Source organism: Phymastichus coffea, unplaced genomic scaffold, assembly GCF_024137745.1.
Source record: "Phymastichus coffea isolate CEN01 unplaced genomic scaffold, Cenicafe_Pcof_1.1 PCOF00087, whole genome shotgun sequence".
NCBI classification, from domain to species: domain Eukaryota; kingdom Metazoa; phylum Arthropoda; class Insecta; order Hymenoptera; family Eulophidae; genus Phymastichus; species Phymastichus coffea.
This window is the reverse complement of record NW_026706898.1, coordinates 1,121,653-1,142,563: the sequence shown is the minus strand read 5'-3', so window position 1 is coordinate 1,142,563 and position 20,911 is coordinate 1,121,653. Positions and strand designations below refer to the sequence as shown.

The window sequence follows — 20,911 nt, the reverse complement described above, 5'->3', positions numbered from 1 at the left end:
CGTGTAAATGTTCGACAAATGGATTTTGTAATTTGCCTCTAATGCGTAACAACATGCTGTAACATATAACGGACTCTAGACTAGCAGTAGTCGTCTCTAGCGAGCTTCGTCTGTCGTTTTACGGCTAATCTTAATGTGCGCTTGGCACTTGTAAATAAATCGTTGACTGCCACAGCGCCGCCATTCACGCGTAGCCTGTACAGAACGAGAGTAACAAGCGAGGCACTGCCGATTGTTCAAAATCCATTTATCTGGCATTTACCGCCACAATGTAACTATACCACATCGTCAGCATAATAGCCTAACCGGCGAAAAGAAAAAAAAAACATGCAAAACTGTGACGCATGTTCGTGCCCGATATCGGTGGGAAACCGCTAACTGACCTTATAATATTCACACCAACACCGAACATCCTCCTCGCCAGCCTCATTCATTTTCGTCGAATCAGTCTCACTCCAGTTGCGCTCACATTGTGTCGTGCGTACGCATGCACGAGCAAGCAAGCGCACAATGTGCAACGCACCATCATCCCCCCCCCCCCCCCTATCCGCCCCTCTCCGTATCTCTCTCTCTTTCTCTTTCTCTCTCTCTCTTTCTCTCTATATCTCTATCTCTCTATCTCTCTCTCCGTCTCTCACTGCGCTTTTATGCTGTCGATGCAAATAAGTTCGCTCTCGCACGCCCCGACTTGCCCCATCCTCGTTCGATCCCTCATTCGACCGATGATTCTACGAAAGCCGAGCGAAAGTCAAGCAACTAACGATATTGCATGAATTTGTCGAATGAAGCAGAGTTTCCGATGAACGCAGGCACGGTGACGGCGTCGCCGAGCCCCCTAGGACTGTCGCTAACGCCGCCCCCGTCAATCGGCGGGTCGCTGGGTGGCTTAGTGGGCAGTGCTAACCGCGTGAGCGCCGCACCAGGTGCCGAGGCCAAGTTCCGCGCCAGCGCCGTGCCCGCACTCACGACCAACGGCGTTTTCGGATCCAGCAGCTCGCTCTTCCCTAACCTCGTCGGCAAACCAGGACGAGGCGGCGCCGCCGGCGTAGGTGGCGACAAGAGCACTGGCGGACGATCCAGGCTTCTCGAGGATTTCAGAAACAACAGGTAACAGCTGCAGCTTGCATTCCGGGCTCCTCGAGCCGAGCTCGGTTCACTCTTTACCGGTCACGAGCATCGCCGCGGTATTTTCGAATGACTGCGATCTCGTATTTATCCGGAACTCGTGGAAATGTAGGCATGAAATTTGCCGGTAAGTTACGGTATTGAAAAAAGAAAAAGAATCGATCAGCGGCCGTAAAAAGCTGTCGAGTAACGAAGTTTTAGCGTGCGAGCACAGCTTGATGTTGTAATGTAAGCGGAGTCGTAAAATTAGCATGAAATTACGCCGGCAGCGGCGAAAATGCGATATGCGCCTAAAGCGTCAGACGTTTGATGTAAGGAGGTCAGTGTCAATTGTGCGCACTCGTATAGATTTCCAATCGAAACCCGTCGGTTAAAAAATTGCTCATTTGGCCACGAGAAGGCCTGCTCGCACGAACCGAAAGTAGGAATAATAAGGAAAGGTCCGAATCGATTTTATGCAGATTCCCAAGCCTGCAGCTGCGCGACTTGGCCAACCACATCGTGGAATTCAGTCAGGACCAGCACGGGTCCCGCTTTATTCAGCAGAAGCTCGAGCGCGCCTCTACCTGCGAGAAACAGCTGGTGTTCCAGGAGATACTAGCGTCCGCCTACTCTCTTATGACCGACGTCTTTGGCAACTATGTTATCCAGAAGTTCTTCGAGTTCGGCACACCCGAGCAGAAGTCCACGCTCGCACAGAAGGTTTGTCATCCGATAACATCTTATCTTAGTTTAACCTTCTCTCTCTCGCGTGATGAGTTATGCGTGTCAGCTGACGCTAGATATGATTCGAGATTGGAATGGCAATTCTCTGATGTGTCTATTGGAGCGTCTTTTCGCGCGCACATCCGAAGCTCAACTGATTTGACTTGGTTTTTGTTTGGGAAGGTTCGCGGGCACGTGCTGCCGCTGGCGCTGCAAATGTACGGCTGCCGTGTGATCCAGAAAGCGCTCGAGTCTATCGGGCCGGAGCAACAGCAGGAGATCGTGCGCGAGCTCGACGGCCACGTACTCAAGTGCGTGAAGGACCAGAACGGCAACCACGTCGTGCAGAAGTGCATCGAGTGCGTGGAGCCACGTGCCCTGCAGTTCATCATTGGCGCGTTCGCTGGTCAGGTGCATTCGCTCAGCACGCACCCTTACGGCTGCCGCGTGATCCAGCGCATTCTGGAACACTGCACGCCCGAACAGACCCAGGGTATTCTGCAGGAGCTGCACGCCGCCACCGACCAGCTCATACAGGATCAATACGGCAACTACGTTATCCAGCACGTACTCGGTAGGTTGCCGCCGTCTGGCGCGCCTCGGCACGCCCCGAGCTCTTCTAATTATAAACAAGAGCCGTATAGGCTTGTCGTCATCGATTTCTCCTTTAACCCTTTTGCTCTTGATTCCCTCCGCCGCTCGCGCCCACAGAACATGGAAAGCCCGAGGATAAGGCTCAGCTCATTACCAGTGTACGGGGCAAAGTGTTGGCTTTGTCCCAGCATAAGTTCGCCAGCAACGTCGTGGAGAAGTGCGTTACTCATGCCACCAGGCAAGAACGGGCCGTTCTTATTGAGGAAGTGTGCGGTTTCAACGATAGGTCAGTCTTTTTTTAGTTCGCTCTTTCTTTCTTTCTTTCGTTCTTTCGTTCTATCGTTCTTTCGTTCTTTCGTTCCTTCGTTCTTTCGTTCCTTCGTTCCTTCGTTCTTTCGTTCTTTCGTTCTTTCGTTCCTTCGTTCCTTCGTTCCTTCGTTCTTTCGTTCCTTCGCTCCTTCGCTCCTTCGTTCCTTCGTTCTTTCTTGCTTGCTCGCAGTTGCACTAGCACTTTCGCGTGAAGCGACCAACGGGAAATTAGATCTGTTTTTCGCGCAAAGCTTTGAACTGTCGCTCTCGCGCCGCCACCGCCACCGCCACCGTCTCCGCCTCCGCGACCAAAGCTCTTGGCTCAAAGTTATGATCCTATTACACGCGAGAAACGTCAATCACGCGGTAACCGTATTCTTTCCAATAATAGACCGAGCCTCGGAAATAATTAGGCGGTTACTGTAGTATGTTCGGTAAGGTATTACGAAAATAGTGATTGGCAAACCAGTTCGTGGCTTGACCAGAAATAGAGCCGTTTGATGAACTTCTCGGAGAAAAATCTTTAGCATTTGACGCGAGACCTTGCGAATCGATAATCGAAAGATAGTCTAGTTAAATCGTTGCTCCATGTACCTCTCTGTTTGGAATAGCGCCTTAAATGTGATGATGAAAGACCAGTACGCCAACTACGTCGTGCAGAAGATGATTGACGTGGCGGAACCGGCGCAGCGCAAGATCCTGATGCACAAGATCCGACCTCACCTCGCCGGTCTACGCAAGTACACATACGGCAAGCACATCATTGTTAAACTCGAGAAATTCTTCATGAAGACGGCTAACGCCATGGGCGTGGGGGCAACACCGCCTACTGGCGCCACTGGTGCCAGCGAACTTGGACCCATCGGTCCACCGACTTCGAGTGCCGCTTCCGTTACCACCTCGACTCAACAATCGACCCAGGTCATCTAAAGGCTAACCACCTGATGGGTCCAATCACGAAACAAGACCATCACCCGATACAACGCGAAATAAAACAAACAAACAAACAAACATAGTAACACGTCGCTCTCGACGCCTCACTTTGAGAATTTAACGTGCAGTTGCAGGATTTTTTATTGTACGACGTTCGATTAAGCTTTTTTCATTGGAATTTTTACTAGACAGTCCAAGCGTATTGCAAACTTAGATTAAACATATGGAGGCGTCGGGACGTACTTTTCAAGGCTGTAGCTTGGCAGTTTAGAGAGTCGTGTGCTCAAGGTGGATTTTAGGCGTTAGCTGTGAATTTAACCTTGATATTATTGGAAATAATGAGAAATAACAAAAGCAACAACGTAGTTTTAAATGTTTTCAGATACGTAGGATTTTGAGTCGAGCGACACGCACATGATTAGGATGTTTGTCATTTATCTGAATTTATTTCAACCTTGAAATCTGCGGTAGGTTTGTACCTTTGCATGATTTTAAAGTTGATCTATATACGAATACTAGCAACTTTATTATTGCGGCGTCAGTAGTTCAAAAGCAAAAGCGCAACTTTTTCAAAAGAAAGAAAAAAGATTTAAGATCAGTTTTTAAACAACATATAAAGTTAAAATACGAAAAATACATAACAATAGCAAAAGCTAAGATCCATTGCTTAGATGATAAAACATGAGATGACATCTAGAATAGATCATAGTGCTGCATGCATTTATTGTTGTATGTTGATCGATATATGATGTACGTTTCGTATATGAGATATCCTGCTTCTGTATGAGAATAGCAGAAATTTCGCGTACAATGTGCGCGCAAAGATAGAAAATGGTTTGGTACGAAAAAAATACCGAATACTATTAACGTTTATTGTACAATTGATTTTTATGATTTCCTAATTGACACAAACCGTGTCCGAAGTTCACCTTCAACGTTTTACAATATTTTAATGATTGTTTTTCTCAGTTCACCATTATTTCAGTTAATTAAATAATGTCTGATAGATAGTCAATGACATAAAAACAAAGTTAATGGTATTTGGTAGCTTGAAAGTTCGAGTGTTTGATATGGGAGCCAAGTCGAGAACAGCTCCGATCCGACTGCAAAGATATCCTCAGAACACATTTTATTCGGGTTTTAATAAAAAAATGCTGCGAAATAAGCAGAAGTTAGGCATTTTGGTTTAGTTTGATGACAAGTCTTGCAGGTACGGTTCACCATCCACATACTATGCAAAACTCAATATACTATAAACGTGGTATGCTTTGACTACGCTTACCAGACAAATTGACATTAAAAATAATGTACGGGAATTCCTCGGTGAAAAAGGAAAGATGAGAAAAAAACAACAAAAGGCGGGACAATTCACTAACAGTTCTTGATTTTTCGTATGCACTTGAGCGAGAATCACAGAGTAAAAGCATTTTTTTACGTGCGCGACGTCCCTGCCATTTTTTTTCAATTAATTTTATCCTATTAAAAAAATCTTCGAATTTTGTAAATTGTGATATAAATAATGAAATGTGTATAGAAACGACGTGACCCCCTCAAACCAATCGCGAGGAACCGCAAATTAACGGTTATTTTAATTTCCATGGAAAAAATTAAAAGAATTCCCTCTTCCCTCCCACCTTTTTTAACGGACTCTGTGAATATTGTGTATTATAATAATTCTAATTACTTAAATTTATAAAATATGAGTTACGTTTCGACACAGCTGCCCGAACTTTATTATCGGACGAACCTACGTGAATCTTTCATTCGGTACTCCTCCCACATCGATATAATTGTAAAATATGAATTTTCGGAGAACATAATACTAATAGTGACGGCTAACGAATTTTTACAAACTTCCTCCAGCAATCACATACATATACACACAGCCACTGTTCGTGGCATGTTCGAGCGTGTTTGAACTCAATTGTATATTGTACAAATGGTAAAAAGTTTTTTTTTAATCAGCAAATCAAGCTCGCACAATGCGCGTGTAAATTAGCCCCCTCCGTGCATAAAAGAAAAAACGCCCCTCTCGTCTCACCATATTCACTCGCAAATTGCAAGGCCGTTTTCGTTGTATTATAATGGACGACCACTGACAAAAAGGGTAAAGTGCTAACCTCTTTGAAATTTTCCAGCCTCGTATTTATGTAATATTTTTGTTTATATTGTAAAAAGGCATTTTCAAGTAAATCATATTTTTTTTAATATTTTTCAAATTGTTAGATGAGATAATTCACGTGCAATCCTTGAGGGAAACGGAAAAGCACCGTCGGAAGTGACTAAGAGTTAAAATCGAGTTGCATCCCTTTCTACAATGTATCATATTTTGTTAATGTAGGTATTATATAAACAAAACATTCACACGGTGTCAAGCAACTCGATACAAAACGGTCCGTTCTTATTTTGTACAAAATAAACGAGAAGTTAAAAAATAAGAGGAAAGAAAAACGAAGAAGAGGAATGTAGCAGCTTTCTTTGTAAGATATTGTAAATAACGATTTATTAACCAAATTGACAAATTCCTAGGTATCTTCTCTCTCTTTATTTTTAAGGCGGTAAACCGAATAGCGCGATTAATGAACGGACGCTAAAAGCAGTAAGTTATGTGACTAGTTGTACGTACTTACGCGTTTAACCTTCCGATGGAAAATTCGTAATTTTTTGTTTTTAAGTTTGTAATAATACTTTTTTTTTGTTCACGAAGAAAAAGCTTTGTGTAACATGCGTAACGAAGATTTCAAAGAGGATGCGCTTTTACAAGTGTTCCTTAGATGTTTTTCATTTTTTTTTATTTTTTTTTTTTATTTTATTTTTTTTTTGTTTTGTTATAACGGGGCCCCACAGTGCCCGCAGGGGAATGATACCTAATTAACATCGACTGCCGAACAGACAGACATTCCAACTCAAAAGAGGATATACGTGAACTAAAAGTAAACAAGTAAAAAATGAGTTTCAAATTAAATCAATTTCAGTTGTCAGGGTATATGATAGAGGAAGGCAATTAATTTCTATATAAATAACGGCTTTGTGAACATATTACGAATAATGTTTAAGGAATGACGATAATAGTTCCTTCATCTCTGTAAATCGCGCGTCATTTGTAAATTAAAGTGCAGAGCAACCACGCATCATTTGTAATAGTAATCATCTTCATACTCGTGACGGGTTTGCGATAATGCGAAACTTTGAGCGAATTTTAAACAAAGCGAAAGGAGCGTTCATTAAAAAATTCAGAGAAGACAAACTGTAAGAAAATCAATCGAATGCTAAATCTCTCATGCCTTATCTAATAGAATTATAAATTTATTATCATTATCATTATTATATTATAATTATTGCATTACTATTATTATAATTACTCTGATATATATTATAATTACTTATACATATTGTTTGTTTAATGCCTCCTTCTTTATTATTCATAATTGCTAATACTAATTGCTAAGCATATTATATATTATACATATTATATACAAATATAAGACACGTAAACAAGCCAGTACATAAAAAAGGAAAAACTTTATAAATAACAATAGAGAATTTTCTTGACAGAAAAGCAACTATACAATCAGAACTTCTTTTTTCTCTTAATAAAAAAAAGTTTTAAATATTCACGTTTCCGTACAACTACGCTATGTCTTCGCCATCTATTTAAAAGAAAAATTTCACGATGAATAAAATTCTTGTCCATTTTTAATTATACATAGTGTACATTTTTTATATAGCACGTGAGATTATATTATTAACAGCGGATCGCGCTGTAAGAACGACGTAGCACGTAGCTGTGTATACAAACTTAAAAAAGGGAAAGAGAAGTTGCATAAACAAGTAGACGCATAGTCTTTCAGTGATCTTTCACGTTCTATTAGTTTTCCATTTTGTTTTTACTGGCCTGGTTGCGCGTTGAGTAATTTTTGATAATTCGAGAAGCTGCAAGTAAATGTACCACGAAATTTCCACAACAACAAAGAATTGATTCGTCTCGTCACGCCGTACTATCTGCCGCTTATTCTTTATTTATATTTATTAAAATATAAATAATTCTTACTCTTCTTTTATGTTCCTTAATGTTTTAGTTGTTTTAGAATTAGTTCAGAGGTAACCTTGCCTATACATTGCAGCGCGACGTTTTCTTATTTATCGTTCGTTTTATTTTCGAAGATTTGTTTTCTCGCTTCTCGAAAGAAAAGTACGCCGTGACGACATGAGAGTGGGTCGAGCATTGAAAGCCTCATTGTTAACGGACGATTGAAGGCGAAGCTCTTTTAATTGATAATACGGTACGAAATGTACAAGGTTGATGAAGTTTTTGCAAATTCTTTCTTTTTTTTTTACAACCGGAATTTTACAGTAAGATTCGATGCACTGTGAGTTCAACAAAATTTATGTAAAAGTTATAGAAGCGAATTTAAATCAACAGAATTACGTTTTCATACAGAATTCACAGTAGTGGTAGTATTTTGAATCTTTAAATGCTGCACTAGGTCGATCTTACGAATCTTACTGAAGTTTAAGTGAATTATAGGCTCTTACATCATAATGAATGAAATATAAGTAACCCTATAAATATTGATTATATATATATATATAAATATATATAAATATATATATATATATACCTGTATATGTATACCTATATCTTACACCTAATCGGTATGACGATATGTATGTAATAAGTAATATTTAAATATTGTAACAATTGTATATGATTTTATTACACGCTGATTGTATTATATACTTGAAAGATCTGCGACCTCCCACTTATAAATCGTACTGAATAATGAAAGAAAACACACACACACATACACATAAAATACACTGATAACATTGGCATTAACATTGGCTAACAGCAATTTTCATGGGCTCACAAAAAAAATAGACTCGCTACACACGTAGACCCACCAGATTTCAACTGCCATGGCGCTGAAGTAAAGCTAAGATAAGAAAAAAATATTGTACAAATTAAGAGTGGGTACTACAGGGAATGAGCAATGCAAGATAATGTCGATGGATCGCACGATGAAATTGCGCAATCAACCTTGACCATTTGTAAATCAGAAATCGACTAATATCCATATTGGGAATGGTGCGCCCTGATATTAAAGACTGATGTACAGTTGCGCGCTATTCTCCCCCTCCTTATCAAGTCACTTGTATCCTCGAGCACCACGTTGTCGCATATAACCAACACACACAAACACACACACACACACACACACACACCCAAACACAAGTACACGCAACACGGCAACTTTTCATGTCGATACCGATATCCAGAATCGATTGGAGCTTGTATATATAGTGTTATCAAGGCGCAAAGGCGAGATCTTGATGACTGACAAGTAGCGAGAGGTGATTTTTCAAATTTTTGTACCGATTCATACAACTTTCCTATGCATCAACGGACCTCCCGTACCAAGCCTTTGCTAAATTTGATAAATACGTAAGAATATAAGACACGACACGTAACACATTTGTCAGTTTTCTGCAAGATCCGCCGATGCGAGCGCGATGCACTTTGATATTAACACACCAGCCGTAAATCGTGGAATGGGATGATGGCTCGTTTCCCGATGACATTTAAGTCTGCGATTGTTGGTTCGTGTGCGCTTCTGATCATCCGTTTTGTGTGAACGCTGGCTCGCATTTTGCTGCGCGCCATCGGGCCTCGGAGATCGCATGGATTAGTTGAACAAACTACAACCAATTCTATACGATAAAATTTCATGAAAAAATTACCTTTCTGCTCGTAAGGTCGTTCTTGATAAACGTGTGTACATATATGCATTATAAAACCCTAGGAAATATCTCCGCGTTGAGCGTGAACTGCGTCTTTTTTTCACTGTATCTCACAGAAAAATAGTAAAAAAATAATAAAATTACAAAAATATTTTTCTTTTTTTTCTTTCACTAAAGCCTTGTAAGTTCTACTATGTTGGCGATAATTCGTATGTGATTGTGCATTGTAATTTTGTGTTATAAGAGTCAACAAAGCATACTATGACATTGTAATAAATGATTTTTTTAATCAAAAAAAACTATTGACTCATTCATTGGAAAAATTAACAGTTGCCGAGTGTAACATTTATTTACTTTGCAAATTCGTGATCCAAGCAGCACAATGCGAGCCGACGACAAAGTATAAGAAAGTTAAAGAAAAAATAAAGACAACAAACAAAAGTTTTGTTGGAAATTAAAAAAAATAAATAAAACATAAATAAGTGGGATGGACGAGCAATGAAAATATAAATTACGTAATTTGTATATTAGTGTATAGAATGTAGAAACGATGAAATAGTCACAAAAAGAATCATTTTCAACAATGTTTTTTACAATGGGCGGTACTGAGACAAAAAATGTCAACATAAATGTAACAGTAATAAAAATAAGAAAAACAGTTGAAAATCCGATGAAACAAAAGCGATGAGGAATATATTTCCCGAGAAAAATTTTCCCAAATCAATTAAGAAAAAACACATTATTTCGAGCTCAGAGACACGCCACTTCACTTTTTCAGCTTAAACGACGACTGATTTGTTGTAATAAATTCACAACCAATTTGATCATCCATTTTGCACCGCTTGATTGTAACGCCACTGTCAAACTTTTAGTTACGATGCCGAACAAACTTTGTATATTGTTGTAAAGTTTTTTTTTACTGTAAAGATAAAAATTTGCCTCTGCGCAGCCCTCATCGCGTTAGAAGCTATCGTGGCTGCGATGGAAAGCTGACTTTTTCGATGAAAAGAAAAAATACTTGTGATCCACTAAACTTCTCACTCGATCTTTCTATATATTCTGATTCCTATTGATATATAGATCTGTAAGAAAACTCATTGTCGTGCATTTTTTATTCAAATCTAATTGCATTTGCCATTCAAGTAACCAACTCTTTCAAACGATCGACGCACTTTTTTTATAAAACTACACATTTAAAAAAGAACACACACGCAAACTGAAAGTCTCATTCTTGGCAATCGATGAAAAAATTCGCATCCATCTCTTGCTTCATATTCACCTCTATGTCTTTAGGGAAGAAAAAAATTTGTTCAAATAGTCAGGCTTTTATAGACGTAAACGGGCGTGCCTCGATGAGAAATGAGTCAAGAATGATCACTTGATCCGCTGCAAAAATTTCGGAAAGACACTAACCGATGAAGAAAAAAGGAAATAGCGATGAGGATGAGCAGTTTTACGCGTTTAATGTCGTAGGGTCCACTTTAAGCGTTCAAATAGAGAGGCTCCGTCTGTAGCCCGAGCAGTCTGGAAAGCTGTCACTCGACTATTTAACTAACTAAACTTTATAAATAATCGATTAATCAAGTTATACATATTTCAGTCTAGTTATACGACGGAAACTAGAATTGTTTCGTGTCGTCGTCGCCGGTGAATATAAAAAAAGAGGATTTAGCTACGTAATTTAACTCGTAAAAGGCGTAGATCAACATCGCCGACGATTAATCATTTAACAGTGGATATATCGTTATATAATTATGTGTACCTATGTATCGATTCGCTTTATTCGGCTTCTGTTTAATCTTCCCTCGATTATTAACGTGATGATTGCATTCTACTTTAGTTTCGATTGAAACGCTTGGGCGTTATTGTGTATCCTCTAGGCATTATTATTTATTGTGTCATTCATACGTGTCACTTGCGCTTCTTATCCGTAGGGCGATCTACGTCGAAAGGATTTCCGGGCGAATTCCGACTTCCTGTCTGTCTTTCGAATCTCTGCGAATTTTTCTCACCGATAAAAAAATACTTCAACTATCCCGAAACTCCATTTCCGTTCGGACATTGCGTTCTACATTTTATGTAATAATAAACCGAATAAGCACAAAATATCAAAATGTAATAACCTCGATAAAGTCCCATCACAGAGAGAAAGCGCCTCGGGAATAAAGAAAAACACGATGACCACGCTAGTACATAGTTTACTTTAGGTTGTAATCAGCATTTCCCATTCATACGTAGACTATGCATTTGCGACACTTGCACACTTCTTACACGCATACACCAGACACATAAATACATACACACTATTAAACATCCATATGCAAGATACGTACACACACATACGACACTTTTAAAGAAAATTGGTAATGAATTAATGATAATCTAAATGTAACATGTATATGATGGTTGTACAAATGTAACATTTTTTTCCATTATGTATGGATGACGACGATTACTAAAAAATAATAAAAAATAAAATAATAAAGAATTTGAGACGCAAAGGCAAAATGAGGAAAGGATAAATAAGAAAAAAAAACAAGCGAAAACAAAATGTGTGTGCGCGGGAATCGATGAAGCTTCGCTTTCATCGGTTGATCGCATCACTCAAGAGTGATTTATCGATAAACTACTCTTACTTTTCATTATATAAAATACCATTTCTGTAATAACATTATGATATAAAACCATACATTGAATGACACCCTCATTGTTATAATTTACCTGTGCGTTCCTCAATGACTTCTCTCTGTATCATTATTTTTATTTCTTTTTATTGTACTCCATAAAGTTATAAACTAACATGCAAACTCTTATTAAGAAGCTCTGCAAAAAAAGAACCTCTAGAGTAGTACGCAGACTACTGTACGCAGGATTAGAGATCTCTTAAAAACTAACTAAAACTAATTATAAAAGTGAAAAAATTGAAGTTCAAGACTTTCATCAGTGTCCAATGATATTTATTGGAAAAGTGATTACTTCATAATTGTTCTGCGCTTATTTACAAATTACAGGATCACCTACCACAGTATCACTGTGTAAATCACGTATAACTTAATTAACTTACAACTACAAGAAGGTAAAGTTTTTATATAAACATATGAAACAACGGTGAGTCTGCGACAGCATGTAGTCGGATGAACTAACATTCATTATTTCTTCTATAAATAAAGTTAAAAATAATCAGCTATGAGTCAATACTCGTTTTTTTTCGGTTACAAATGCGCGTACAAAAGAAAAAAATTGTAACTGATAACTGTACATTTCATTCACTTTCCTCCTTGGATCTTTCTCTCTCCGAGCGTCTTGACTTCTTTTTACGCCTGCTTTGACTCCTTGATCGTGACCTGTGACGCCTGGACTTTGACCTAGAGCGATGCCGGTGACGACTGAAATTCAACATTTAATGTTTGATTAGTAATCGCCTTTATTTCATCCAATATAAATAAATAGAATAGAACAAGTAAACCAAAGTTTCACCTCTCTTTGTGTCTATATTGTGATCGTGATCTGTCACGTTCACGCTCTTCGTCTCTCGCTGAGGACTCTATGTCTCTCTCTTCTCGCCTTGATTCCTTGTCTCTGTCTCTATCACGGTCCCGATCACGTTCTCTGTCCCGATCGCGCATCATCGACTCTTCGTAGTCTCTGTCGCGATCTCTGCCTCTGTCTCGCTCTCTATCTCTGTCTCGGTCCCTTCCTTCTCGCATCATTGGAGGCATCGACGGTGGCACCATCGATTTGTGATCTTTATCATCACCACCCGCCAGCGAAATGTTGACACTTGCTGACTGCCAAGACTAAAAATAAAAAAAGGTTCATATGCTACAACATTATCGAATTCAAAAGATACTAAAGCTTAAAGGCATACTTACGGGATTGTCACCCCAAGCCCTGTCTTGTGTAGGTTCGTAGCTGTTGTGATAATAGGGATCAGGCTCCGGAACAAAGTAAGGAGCTGGTTCTGGATAACCAGGTGGAGGCATGTCGAAAGAAGCTGGTAAAGGTGGACCAGGAGGTGGTACACTCATATCAGGGAATGCTGCAGTTTGCTTACGAGAATATTCTCTCCTATCACCAGTCATTACTTGAATTACATTCTCTTTTGGTGGTGACTTTTCGCTACCTCTCCTTGATCCTAAGCCTGAGCTACCAATGACATCTATTGTTCCTGCCATCTTACGTCCAGGTGGTGGGCCTGCTCTCTTCGGCCCTGTTACACCAGAGTACTTGCTATTGTAATTTGTTATGGTGACTTGTGGTATCCTTGATCCTGGAGGTCCACCAGGTACACCTCCAGGTCCACCAGTACCTGAGTTGAGTATCAGACCAGCACCTGACTCGCTTCTCATGCGCTTCTGCCGCTCACAATATGCCCGCCATGTCTCTTCATTGAAACCATAATTGAAATAATCTGTGATGTCAGCTCCTGGTTGTCTCCATGGCTTATCTTCGAGTGTATCAAGGTTGTATTCATGAGCTGGTATGCCATTGATACTCCCCATAGTTTCAAACTCATCAATACTAAATTTTCCAGGCTGTTGTTTTGACTTCTCTGGTCCTCCCGTTGAAGAAGTAATCAAATTGCCCGTACGTTTGATATTCAGACCACTGTACTGAGCTGGAGCTGACTTGATATCACCAATAACGACATGTACATCATCGTCTGAGTCAGAGTCTGATCTCTCTCCATCTTCGTGATTCTGACTATCATTTGTGCCATTTTCTTGCATTTCATTGGTCATGGAGTTCTCTTCCTGGCTTCGCTGCTGTTGCTGTTCTTGATCGTTCTCTTGGTCCTGATCGTAATCATCTTGCCCAGTACCTGTATCACCTCCGTCTTCCACCGACTAAAATGAAAAATCAATGAAAAACGTCAATAATGATTGTTAATTACACAGTAAAAAACACGACTTAGACACTGAAAGTGACTAACAGTATGAGAAAAGCTAGAAAATACGCAAGCGTAAACAAAAAAGTTAAGGTTAGCTTACCTGCTGCATTTCATGTTGTTGATCTTCCATACCATCTTGAGCATCCTCGTTCTGTTGGTAGGGCGGCTCTTCCTTAGGATTAAAAATCGCCTCATTTTCGGCGGGTTGACTGTCAGGATTCTCATGGAAACCATCTTTTTCATCAACGGAATCGCCGTATAACCATTGATCCTCGTTTTCGTCCGCCATTTTTCAAAGTACTGCTTCCGCAGAGACCACAACGATGCAACAGACACTGAACCGGTCCGCGTTAGGATGTACTCTATATCTAATCTATATATATATGAGATATATGTATAGATACTTAAGGCCTTTCCACACTGAGGAAATATTCCTGTGATATTCTTGTTCCGTGTGATTGGTACTTGTCGGAACATAAATATAGTTCACTGTCTACCTCCTTACGCGTATTTAGTGTTTCGAGAAATGTAAAAGGCGCAAAATCATGGAAAATGAAAATAATTTATATAAGATATATTTTAATTTATATATGTAATTAAATTATAAATACATTCAAGTCTATGTTTATTGTAACACGTTTATCTAGGTAGAAGAATATAAAACAATGTTACGATAAATTATGTTTGTTAATAAACGTTTAACGAAAATTCTTTTTCCAAAATTTATTTGGCTGTATTATTAACAGCTTCTATAATCTCTTCTCGTATTTCTGTTTGGATCATCAGGCTTTATAGCCGGGAAGAACAGTACCTCCTGTGAGTAAATTTAAATAAGTTTTAGTTTACAGATATTTATGAATTATAAATATCATTATAATTCAAACTAACTTTAATATTATTAGAGTCAGTGAGGAACATAGTTAGACGATCAATTCCAAGACCCCAACCTACGGTAGGCGGCAAACCATATTCTAAAGATGTACAGAAATTATCGTCAACTAATTGTGCTTCATCGCCAGCAGCCTTATCTTTTGCCTGTTGCTCAAATCTAGAAATATACATTTTTAGTAAAATAAAAATTTTCTTTTTCAAAAAATGAGAATTACTCAATTGTGCAATTCGCAAAAATATTACATACCTTTCCCTTTGTACAAACGGATCATTCAACTCCGTATATGCATTACAAATTTCTTTCTTCATGACAAAAAGTTCAAATCGTTCCGTGAGACCCTCCGTAGAACGGTGGTATTTAGCAAGTGGAGACATAATTTGTGGATGATCCAAAATGAATGTTGGATTTATACACTTTTCTTCAATGAACTCGCCGACCGGCTGAAGTTATAAATTATTATTAGTAACTAATTAATAACTATCTGTTTATAAATTCAATTTTTAAACTATTAATATTCACATACTTTATCTAGTAATCTAGCAGTGGTCCTTGGTGCTGGACATTCAATCTCGTGCTTTATACAAAGATCGATGAGGAATTTATTAGCCTTTGGAGTATTTAATTCGGAAGCCTTAGGAAAATTAACATTCAGAAGTTCCTCAAGACTTTTCAACATTGATATTCGCTTAAATGGCGGACTAAAATCTATTTCTACCGCTTCACCTTCTTAGCCGTCTGGATGATAGATTACTTTATAAGTACTATGTGTTAACTTAACCATGCCCGAAATCATAGCTATCAAATCATTGTAATCCGCATAGACCATGTAAAATTCACAAGTGTTGAATTCAGGATTGTGAGTCATGTCGATACCTTCATTCCTGAACTATCTTCCGATTTCGTAAACTCTGTCAATTCCTCCTAGCATTAACTTCTGTAAAAAAAGTTGAGTTTAAATAAATTAAATTTAAAATTAAGATAATTAAAGATTAAATTAATATAACTATCTTTAATATATTAGAAAATGTATATAGTTTTGAAACTATTATGTTTACTTTGTTGTAAAGTTCTGGTGTAATCCTCATGTATACATCCAGTTTAAGATCGTTGTGATGCGTGATAAAAGGTTTTGCTGTTGTCCCACCAGCAATCATGTTAATCATTGGTGTTTCAATTTCCAAGAAACCCAGTTCATCCAAAAATTTACGTATGTAAGAAATAATTTGCGCTCTAATGTAAAACTTTTATCTGACGTGATTGTTAATGATCAGATCTAAATAACGTTGACGGAACCTTGTTTCCTAAAGTCAATTTTAAAAATAAGTATGGTGTTCAGATTGTCTACATTAATTATTAATAATCTTTTACTAAAATTTTACTTTATCTTTCAATCCACAATGTAAATAAGGAAGCATGTGCAAACAAGGGTTCAGAAGTTTTATACTTTTAGACATAATTGACAATTCTCCTTTCTTACTTTTACAAGGAAAATCAACAATACCAATAATATCACCTCTACCAATTTTAGAGTTATCTGGCTCAAATTTGCTTTCATCATAATAAAATCTTGCATTGGCCATCACTTGAACTTTTACATCTTCTCCTTGGTTGTAAGCGATCGATATGAATGTGCCGTTTTTAAAAAACAAATTTACGCACGGTTTACACAAAGGTTGGCAGATGGAAATATGACGCAAGTTGTAACGTGTTTCATCACACAAGTATAGTAGGCTAGCCGGCAGAGCAGCTTGACTTCTTAGCAAGCTTCTTTCAATAATGCCCAACATCGTTCGTTGCTTACAGCACAATTATCGCAATTATAGCACCACCGACAAGGTGGTACAAAAACCGTTAATTTATTAACACTTATTAACTTGCACATCTCATTTTAACCACGTAACTGCTCGGTGGGGTAAATCTACCCCAGCCCGAAAAACATCGAATAAATCAGAGAATTTTAGATATTTTGCTATGAAAAGTTTTTCTAGTATATTTCAAACCTTTTACTACAAAAAAAATATTCATGTTAACAATTTTTAATGTTACACATACTGAAAAAAAATGTTGAAAAAAAAAAATAAATTTTATTTATTGTTAAAAATTGTCTGGGGTAAATCTACCCCACATAGCAGTTAAGTGTTAAACAAAGATCGAAAAATACTGTAGTACAGAAAGGAAATATTCTTGAACATACAGTGTGCTGTAGGTTATCTTTAGATAGTCAAGTTCTAACGTGAAAGCACCACGATGATTACTCACTTTTTTGACAATTTTTCACCTACTGGTTCGGCCATTTCTACCATGAGGTAATTTGATTTCCTGATTTCCCACCATCTTTAGCAGACGAGAATTGTACACTATTCGTTAGTTCATAAGTTCGCGCTTCTGGCGCGTATTTTGAGATAAGCTGCTTATAGATCAGCTGCTGTAAAAAGTGTTACTAGCTTCAAACGGATAAACACGTATGATACACGGGAGAAAGTTAATATATAAGTATCATTGTTATAAACGGCTTTTTGAAATCTCCGCTTATGCACGTTAGCATTTGTAATACTAAATAACTATTGTAATAATTGTAATAAGTAAATAACTAAATAAATAAATAAATATGTGTGTGATAACTACATACATACATTACATACATACATAAGTATTATACATAAATATGTGTATTATACGTACATATGTATTATACATACATATATATTTATACATACATGTATATTATACGTACATATGTAATATACGTACATGTGTATTATACACTCATAAGTGTTATACTGCTCTCGGTATTATACGTACAAGTGTATTATACATGCATGTATATTATACGTACATGTGTCTTAAACGTACAAGTGTATGATATGTATAATTGTATTATACGTACGAGTGTATTATACGTACGGGTAATATACTATAATATAAGTAATATACGTATAAGCGTATTATACATGAATGTGTATTATACCTGCATGTGTATTATACGTACGTGTGTATTATACGTACAAGTAATATACTATAATATAAATAATATACGTATAAGCGTATTATACATGTATGTGTATTATACCTACAATGTGTATTATACGTACGTGTGTATTATACGTACAAGTAATATACTATTAGGATTGAGAGTGAATGCGCTCGATAATTGGGATAGGGAGCAATAGAGTTCAGGAATTTGGATGGAGAAGTGAAGAGTTCAGGAGTTGGGATTGAGAGAGAAAGAATTAGAGAGTTAGGATTGGGAGAGCAAGAATTCTTAGGTTTGCACATATCCATGCGCAAAATACACTCCTCTAACCCCAGCCAGCAAAGTATAACGGACTGTGAAAAAAAAAATACCATTTGAAATATCTCTAATAGAACCCTCCAAAAATGCTCATTTTTTTAATTTAACCCCTTCAGTTATCCCAAAAAAACTTAAAAACTATAATAATTTTTTCGTTTTTTGCAACTGCGATATATTTAGTAATACTTAATATTTTTGCAAAGAAATAGGGCAAAAAAATTGAACCCTTGCTCGTTTTAATTGCACACCTCTTACTTTTTCAAAATTATTAATATCAAAAACAAGGTCAAAATTATGGTCAAAAACAACAATCTAATTTTATTGTATGTTCTTTCCAAATAACCCAATAACCCAATAATCTATTTAGAAAGAACATACAATAAAATTAGATTGTTGTTTTTGACATATATATTAATAATTTTGAAAAAGTAAGAGGGGTGCAATTAAAACGAGCAAGGGTTCAATTTTTTTGCCCTGTTTCTTTGCAAATATATTAAGTATTACTAAATATATCGCAGTTGCAAAAAACGAAAAAATTATTATAGTTTTTAATTTTTTTTGGGACAACTGAAGGGATTCAATTAAAATAATGAGCATTTTTGGAGGGTTGGGTTGGGTTGGGTTCAATTAGAGATATTTCGAATGATATTTTTTATTTTCACTGTCCATTACACTTTGCAGGCTAGGGTAAGGGGAGTCTTAAGTAACCGAGGTCGCACTCGGTTACTTGACTAGGTATAGTGTAGCATTTGAAAAATGTATAAAGAATGAGGGATCGGACCGTGCGTTCGGTCCAATTCCTTAGACTCATGCATTAGGTTTATATAAGAACCGAGTGCTACAGCTGGTACACCTGGTCGATATATACCATGGAGAATATAAAAGCTCTATGTACACCCAACGTGGGTTGAATCGCGACCCCCCCAGTTAGGTTGGTATGAGAATTCCGTCGTTGCATCGGAACGAAGAAACCGCGGGAAAATTCAAAAATAAAAATTCGTTTTAAGATACGATAAAAAGTTAAAACGTTACTAATTTGTTTTTAGGTTTAAAATTAATTGTTTGCCGAACAATGAATTTAGATGCATGATTATTTGATTTTAGGTTTTAATTATATAATTTAAGAACGAGCGTTATACTATGGCCGATCTGAAAACCACCGTTACGGACTTAAAGTAGCAGTCAAAATCAAAGCTCGAATAGCAGACCTGAAAAAGTCTGTTTACACGTGTCTATTTTAAATGTTTCTTCCGAGTTTCTTGTCCTTTTACCTGCTTTTGCTTCAGCAAGGATTTATCGTTATGCTGGCATTTAGATAAGTTATTATTTATTTATTTATTTACTATCTACAATAGAAAATAAAAACATGTTACTTTGTGAATATTCTTTTTTTTTGCAGGAGTTTTTATTTCAGCAGGATGAAGTGAAATAGAAATGTTATACTAATATTACTGAAAAAGAAATTTACTCCACTTGGCTCTTATATTTGCGGAAAACCCAAAATATTTTTCCCATTCTTTTCCCATTCTTTTCCCCCTTTTAAGTTTATGTTAGGAAATGTAACACAAGGTTACATATGTATTCAAGGTATACATTTATTATAGACATTTTATCTTCAAAATAAAAATAAATTTATTTCTTGCAATACATTGACTTACTTTTACCTTAATAATGTATACCACTTAAAAAAGTTTATTATGATAAGACATTGAAACATATGTCTAATATATATTTATATACATATATTTTTTTTTTCAAAAAATGTGATTAGGATAGAATCCAAATATTAATGAGACACTTTTAATCGATACTTTTGAAGATAAAATGTCTAATGTATACCTTGCATGAATGTGTACACCCAACGTGAATTGAATCGCGACCCCCCCCCCCCAGTTAGGTTGGTATGAGAATTCCGTCGTTGCATCGGAACGAAAAAACCGCGGGAATATTCAAAAATGAAAATTCATTTTAAGATACGATAAAAAGCTAAAACGTTACTAATTTGTTTTTAGGTTTAAAATTAATTGTTTGCGAACAATGAATTTAGATGCATGATTATTTGATTTTAAGTTTTAATTATATAATTTAAGAACGAGCGTTATACTCTGGCCGATCTGAAAACCACCGTTACGGTCTGAAAGTAGCACTCATACCAACCTAACTGGGGGGGGTCGCGATTCAATTCACGTTGGGTGTACCTTATATAGATGGAGTCTGCATTACAAAACTCGGAAGATAAAGTAAATTTCAGAACTAGCGAAACCATATTTATTGGGATTTAGGATAAGATTCGAAAAGTTAGCTTAAGCGCTCCTACCGGCAGATATCGTAAGCCATGAAACCAGGCTCTCTGACTCTGATCGAAGTTTTCATATAAATTACAGCACTATGCCGTATAAATATATTTTGATAAGTACATATAATCAAT

At 37.2% G+C, this 20,911-nt stretch overlaps 2 protein-coding genes and 1 pseudogene across 3 annotated transcripts; 1 reads left to right on the top strand and 2 right to left on the bottom strand.

Annotated features, from left to right (window-relative positions):
* Positions 1-710: 710 nt before the first annotated feature.
* On the top strand, positions 711-12,064 carry LOC131669198 (pumilio homolog 2). Its single transcript, XM_058943911.1, has 5 exons — positions 711-1,107; positions 1,587-1,827; positions 2,014-2,404; positions 2,542-2,710; positions 3,345-12,064. Exons 1-5 carry the CDS (start codon positions 770-772, stop codon positions 3,661-3,663), a joined length of 1,458 nt encoding a protein of 485 aa, XP_058799894.1. The 5' UTR covers positions 711-769; the 3' UTR covers positions 3,664-12,064.
* A 98-nt stretch (positions 12,065-12,162) lies between these two features.
* Positions 12,163-14,639, bottom strand: LOC131669197 (pre-mRNA 3'-end-processing factor FIP1). Of its 2 annotated transcripts, XM_058943910.1 has the most exons (5): positions 14,400-14,639; positions 13,718-14,255; positions 13,281-13,618; positions 12,886-13,205; positions 12,163-12,794 (listed from the first exon to the last, which is right to left on the bottom strand). In XM_058943910.1, exons 1-5 carry the CDS (start codon positions 14,586-14,588, stop codon positions 12,671-12,673), a joined length of 1,509 nt encoding a protein of 502 aa, XP_058799893.1. In that variant the 5' UTR covers positions 14,589-14,639; the 3' UTR covers positions 12,163-12,670. The 2 variants fall into 2 exon arrangements, with proteins under 2 accessions (XP_058799893.1, XP_058799892.1); XM_058943909.1 differs by having other exon boundaries at positions 13,281-14,255.
* A 352-nt stretch (positions 14,640-14,991) lies between these two features.
* On the bottom strand, positions 14,992-17,525 carry LOC131669187 (lysine--tRNA ligase-like; annotated as a pseudogene).
* Positions 17,526-20,911: the final 3,386 nt, after the last annotated feature.

Excerpts from the sequence above, each read along its gene's own strand:
- LOC131669197 (XM_058943909.1), bottom strand. The coding sequence starts at position 14,588 with ATGGCGGACGAAAACGAGGATCAATGGTTATACGGCGATTCCGTTGAT. Across the intron at positions 13,206-13,280 it reads GGGCTTGGGGTGACAATCCC|TCTTGGCAGTCAGCAAGTGT; the intron begins GTAAGTATGCCT and ends TTTTATTTTTAG. Across the intron at positions 12,795-12,885 it reads CAATATAGACACAAAGAGAG|TCGTCACCGGCATCGCTCTA; the intron begins GTGAAACTTTGG and ends GTTGAATTTCAG.
- LOC131669198 (XM_058943911.1), top strand. The coding sequence starts at position 770 with ATGAATTTGTCGAATGAAGCAGAGTTTCCGATGAACGCAGGCACGGTG. Across the intron at positions 2,405-2,541 it reads CGTTATCCAGCACGTACTCG|AACATGGAAAGCCCGAGGAT; the intron begins GTAGGTTGCCGC and ends TCGCGCCCACAG. Across the intron at positions 2,711-3,344 it reads GTGTGCGGTTTCAACGATAG|CGCCTTAAATGTGATGATGA; the intron begins GTCAGTCTTTTT and ends TGTTTGGAATAG.